Source organism: Alligator sinensis, unplaced genomic scaffold (genome assembly GCF_000455745.1).
Source record: "Alligator sinensis unplaced genomic scaffold, ASM45574v1 scaffold81_3, whole genome shotgun sequence".
Taxonomy (NCBI): Eukaryota; Metazoa; Chordata; order Crocodylia; family Alligatoridae; genus Alligator; species Alligator sinensis.
The window spans coordinates 1205230-1211420 of record NW_005842088.1 but is presented as its reverse complement, the minus strand read 5'-3'; the positions used below and the strand labels follow the sequence as shown (position 1 = coordinate 1211420).

Genomic DNA, 6191 nt, shown 5'->3' with positions numbered 1-6191 from the left:
GGAAAGAGTTGTGTCAATGTGGAGCTAGTTATGGCAAGCCTCACCTACTGCCTTAAGGTAAATTTAATGCCATAGTGTGCCATTTGAGGGACTGAGTATCTGGTCCAGCATCTGTATAATGTATGGATTGGTATGAGGCATTAGTGTTACTTATGTATGCTGCTTACTAGTTTTCTGCTGTTGTCTACAGCCTGCTTACACAGATTACCAGTTTTTTTTCAAGTAATACCACTTTATGCCGTACACCTATTTTTCTAGCAAAATGGCACCTAACATCTAATAGGATCATAGGAGAGTAGGGCTGGATGGGGCTTCACAAGGTTATCTAGTGCATCCCATTGCTCAAGGCAGGATTATCCCTGACTAAACCATCCCAGCCAAGGGTCTGTCTAACCTGCTTTGAAAATTTCTGGGAATGGAAATTCTACAACTTCTCTAGGTAGTCTGTTCCAATTCTTGACCACCCTCATAGTCAGAAAGTTCTCCTAATCTCCACCCTGAATTTCCCCTGCTGAAGTTTAAGACCATTGCTCCTAGTCCTGTCCCCTACAGCAACAGAGAAAAGGACATTTTCATCCTCCCAGTATCTGGGGGAAAGTTTGTTCACCAGAGCGCCCCAAGGGATGACGACTAGGTTAAATGGTCATAAACTACTGCAAGACCGTTTCAGGCTGGACATAAGGAAGAATTTCCTTACTGTCTGAGCCCCCAAGGTCTGGAACAGCCTGCCACCGGAGGTGGTTCAAGCGCCTACATTGAACACCTTCAAGAGCAAACTGGATGCTTATCTTGCTGGGATCCTGTGACCCCAGCTGACTTCCTGCCCTTTGGGCAGGGGGCTGGACTCGATGATCTTCCGAGGTCCCTCCCGGCCCTAATGTCTATGAAATCTATGATTCTATAATTGCCTTAAGATATTTGCAGACTTTTAATCAAATCCCCCCTCAGTCTTCTCTACTCTAGACTAATTAATCCTCATTCTTTTAGCCTTTCCTTATGAGTCTTGCCTCTGGGGCCCCTAATCATTATTGTTGCTCTGCGCTGGACTCCTTCCAATCCCTGCATGTCCTTCTTGAGCTGTGTGGCCCAAAACTGGACGCAATACCCCAGGTGAGGCCTCACCATTGCTGAATAGACCAGAACAGAGCAGAATTACTTTAACCAATCACCTTGCAAATCACCTTGATTTGCCAGTGTCACTCCTATTAATACAACCAGTCAGGGGTGATGCCAGACTCTTTCCAGTGGGGAAGTCAGAGGTGGGCTAGACAGAAAACTGAGGGGGCTGTGCAGACAAAGGCGGGACACAGGCCCCACAGGCCAGACCGTGCCAGGAGTACTGTGCCTCTGTGGGCTGCAGGTGTAAGCGGGGCAGGCTCGGCTGCATGGGGGAGCCTTGGAAGGAGCAGGGGGGAGTCTTGAACAGGGGTGGTGCTGGGAGGAGTGGCTATGGGGGTGGGGCTAAGGTGAATTTTGGGCCACCCCTGCAACCAGTTGCTGTTGGCCTTTATTTGCAACAGAAGCACACTGTTGACTCGTACTCAGCTTATGGTCAGTACTGCGGCCTAACCAGTTATTCCCCTGCCTATATTTGTGTATGCAGTTATTCTGTCCCAAGCACAGGTTTTGCAGGACTTTGCATTTGTCCTTGTTGAATTGCATCTGATTGATTGAGGACCATTTTTTCAGCCTATCCAGGTCATTCTGGATCCTAGCCCTATGCTCCAGAAGTTCTGTCATTTCACCTAATTTAGTAATGTCGGCAAATATGCTATGTATGCACTCAATCCCAATGTGCAAATCATTAAAGAAACTGCTGAAAGATATCACACCCAGGACAGACCCCTGGGGGACCCCACTTGATACCTCTCTTCAACTAGACATACAAAACCAGTTATGTATCCACCTTACAGTACTTTCATCTAGTCCAAGGGTGGGCAAAATGCGGCCCGGGGACCGGATGTGGCCCCCCAGGCCATTCTATCCAGCCCACATGGCCCCTAAAAATTTAGAAAATTAATATTTATCTGCCCCTGGCTGCCTGTCATGCGGCCCTCGATGGCTTGCTAAAACTCAGTAAGCGGCCCTCTGCCCAGAATAATTTCCCGCTCCTGATCTAGTCTGTATTTCCTTAGCTTGTTAATGAGGATGTCATGGGAGAGAGTGTTAGAAGCCTTGCTAAAGTCATGTGCTTTCCCCAGTCCTCAAAACCTGTCACTGTCATAGAAGGGAAATCAGGTTGGTCAGGCATGACTTGCTCTTGGTGCATCCATGCTGGCTGCTTCTGATCACATTGTTCTCCTCTAGGTATTTCACAATAGATTCTTTGAAGACCTGCTCTTGTTGAGGTCAGGCTGATTGGTCTGTAGTTCCCAGGATCCTCCTTCCTTTTCCTAAAGATGGGCACTATATTTGCCCTTCTCCAGTCATCCAGGACCTTGCCCAATTTCCATGACTTGTCAAAGAGGCTCTGAAGTTACCTCAGCCAATTCCTTCATTACACTAGGGTGCATCCCATCCAGCCCTGCTGACATGAAAGCATCTATCTTCTCTATCCCCAGCCTGTTCTTTTACTACTTTAGGATTTTTGTCTCCTTCCCTATCTTTGGTGCAACTGTACTGATCATCTGGTAGCTGCCCAAAATTGTAAAGACTGAAGTAAAAAAGGCATTTAATACTTCAGCCTTCTTTATATCATCTGTAACTAGATTGTCTTCTGCATTCTGTAAGGGAGCTATGGTTACTTTGGTCTACATACTTGTGGGATCCTTTGTTGTGCCGTTTATGTCCCTTGCCAGCTGCATCTCAAATTGTGCCTTGGCCTTCCTAATTTTCTCCCTGCATACCTGTGCAGTATTGCATACTCTTCTCTAGTTCTATGACCAAGTTTCCACTTTTTGTAGGGTTCCTTTTTGAGTTTCAACTCATTGAAGAGATTGCTGTCTAGTCAGGCTGGCCTTCAGTTGTACTTCCTATTTTCCATTGAATTGGGATAGCTTGCTCCTGAGCCCTTAAGAGGGCCTCCTTGAAATACAGCCAACTCTCCTGGACTCCTTTCCCCTCAGATTTGTCTTCCAGGGTATTCTGCCCACTAGTTCCCTGAGTTTGTTGAAGTCAGCATTAATCATTTAAACCACAGCTGGATCTGCTTCTCACAACTTCTCCAAGCAAACCTTTGATAGTTTAAGTGCTTAGAATGTCTTGTTTGTCTGTGTAATGTCTGTGTAAGTGACCTGAGGTTCCCCTCTCATTTAGCTAATAGATGTTAAAATGATTTTTTTTCACAATAGTAATGTAATACTTATTATCTATTAAAACACAACTTAGTGTATTTTCTGATAATATGCATATGTATATGTGTCTGGTTATATTTGTAGGCTTGATTACATCTGTCACTGTAAGAAGTTAAGGGATGTCATTCATGGAAATCTGTTGCCCTCTGCAGAAATGATTACAGTCTTGAGCCAAGAATTTGGAATTCCCCTGACTAATGAGGATTTGTTTGTTCAAAAACCTTCGCTGCTTTCACTCCCCTCATTTGGTTTTTCAAAACAAACTGAGATTGTCAGAAAAAAACGAGCAATACATTCTTTATTGGATAACTACAACAAAAAATATATGCTGTGGAAAAAAGAAATGGAAGATAAAATGAAATATGATAAGGATCACATCCAGGTGAGTATTGTGCAATGTAAAATCACTGGTCTTGAAATAGTCCTAACAGTCTCATAAATAGCTCACCCTAATGAGCAATAGTGTCTTGGAAACATTTTATAGAGCCACCTATGATCAGCAAAAAAACTTTGTCAAAACCATCAGTATATGATTCTGCTAAAACTAAGTTTTGAGCTATTGCTAGTTGGGGGTCACAGGGATAAGAGAAAAGAAAGAAATAACCTAGTGGTCACTGGTGAAGCCAGCAAACATGATCCATAGGGGGGAGACCATTTAATTATTCAATAGTATCCTATATTTTATCTGGGACTAATTCTTTTTTTTCTTTGTCCCTTTCTCCTCTGGCCATACTTTTCATTTTGGCTTGTCCTGAAGGCCTTATAGTAGTCACACAAACCATGCACTTAAGATGAGAAAGTGCACTTTTTTGCCCCACAGTAGATACAAAAAACCCAGATGCCTTTTGCCAACCAGCTGTTTTTAGCTGAGCGTTGAGATTACATTGATTACTGTCTGGGAATAACTGAAAGGCACAAACAGTGAACTGCTGTTCATCAAGTCTGTGCAGAAGGATTGCACACCTCCTGGCTTGTGTTATCTGAATGGGAGGCAATCTCACATATGTGTATTCTTATGAGAAATCAAATTGAGTCATTTGCAAAAACTTCTTGGGCACATCTGCATGTGCATTAATGCACCTTTTCTAACGCGCATTAAATTTAGTACCTCCAATTAGTGTGCATTAGGCTGCACTACTGTGCAGTAGTACATTTGCACGCTTTTTTAGTGATACTTAATATTCAGTAGACTATTTTACTGTGCATTACCATAATGTCACGGTTTTTTATATGACACTTTAGTTACCAGTAAAATAATCTACAGCGCGTTAAAGCTCACATGTAGATGAACCCCCTATTGAAGAGAATCATCACTTCAAATCCATCTCAAATAAATGAAAAGTACATGCTGCACTATGTGCAGCGGATTGTAATAAATAAACATATTTAAGCTCTGTAGAAATTAATGTTTTTATTTCCTTTGGCCTTATTTTGACATAAAAGTCCCAGTAAACCCTGCCCCACTAATCACCACTTAAATCAGTACTTTAAAACACCCCTTCTTTTGTGCCCCCCTCCCTCTCAGGTATTTTCCCTGACCTTGCAAAATGTCCTCTGCAAGGGTGAATTACATTTCTAACACTGTATTTTCTAACTTATAGAGAAATTGATGGCGTATAAAGCTTATTGACAAAGTCTTTTCTGGCCAGTGGCCAATAGAAAGAGCCCTGCTATTTATGAGGACACTACTATAATGGTTACTAGTTGTTTTGTCATGTAACTTAGACTCCAAGTCAGACTAACTGATCTATAAACCTTCTCTAGACCAACATTGATGCCGTATATTTACTCAATAAAAAGGTGAAAAGGCCAATCTTAAAAACTGCTAGAAGCTTTCCTGATGATGGTAAGTCTGTCTACAACTACAGTTCTCAGAGACTGAATTCTGCAGAATTTGCAAAGAAGCTACTTCGTCAGGAGATGGCAAAGGTAAAAATTGAGATGCATATACAATTAAATGCCTTATTGTGTATGCCTAGCTAGGGACTCTTGAGCTGGCAAATACAGGCGGATGGTTAAAATGGTTTACATTAGTGCCTGACATAGTGAAAATGTGAGATTTGTGTGGAATCTTACCAGATTCTCACCATGTAATACTAATTTATGCAAAATACTGCTCTTATGCCACTGAAATGAATAAAGTGGTGTGGAGTATATCCAATTGGATAGAATGCTGGATAGTGGGAAACATCAAACAGTTCACTTTACTTCCCTGTCTCACTTTCCCCATTGTGGAGACTGGACTCTGACCCAGAAGTCCCTTCCAGTTCTCTGTTCCTTGGTAAGTAAGTACCATAGGCTTGAAACTTAGAAGAGAACTTGACCTGCCAGAAATGTTTGCCACGTGGTGCTTTGGAAAGATGTTCCACTAAAGTCAATTACTTTTAAAACGTAGGTATATAGCAAGGGTGTTCAAACCCTGGCCCATGGGTTATATCCAGCCCATGGCCTCGTGTCATATGGCCCAAGGGCCTCCCCACAGGTCTGTAAGTTTGGCAGTGCGAGAGCAGTGGCACTGTTTCCTCATTGCCAAATTTCTGGACCTAAGGGGAGCCCTGGGCCCTGCACCCTGAATGGAGTGGCTGATGCCACGTGCCTCCTCGCTCCCCAAGGCGATGCAGAGGAGCAGAGCAGTGTCCCGGAGCTGGCGGAGCCTCACTTGTGGCAGGCAGCGGCTCTTCCCTGAGGTGAGGCAAGGCAGGGATGGAGGCTGGCGCAGGCTCCACCAGCTCTCGGGAAGTGCTCCACTCCCTGGCCCTGATGCAGAGGAGCAGAGCACTTCTCCGGAGCCAGAGGAGCCCGCACCAGGCTCCAGCTCCAGTCCCTGGCCCCCAGCTCCCGGCCCCCGGCTCCAGCCTCTGGCCCCCGACTCCAGCCCCCGGACCCTGGCTCCAGCCC

At 44.3% G+C, this 6191-nt stretch overlaps 1 protein-coding gene across 4 annotated transcripts in view; it reads left to right on the top strand.

The window, feature by feature from the left end:
• Positions 1 to 6191, top strand: part of KIAA1257 (KIAA1257 ortholog) — a 111184-nt gene that overhangs the window by 64484 nt on the left and 40509 nt on the right. For all 4 annotated transcript variants that reach the window (XM_006023887.2, XM_006023888.2, XM_025204526.1 and 1 more), the window contains 2 exons: positions 3378 to 3675; positions 5058 to 5222. In XM_006023887.2, coding sequence (XP_006023949.2) covers positions 3378 to 3675; positions 5058 to 5222 — 463 coding nt within the window. The remainder of the gene's footprint in view (positions 1 to 3377; positions 3676 to 5057; positions 5223 to 6191) is intronic.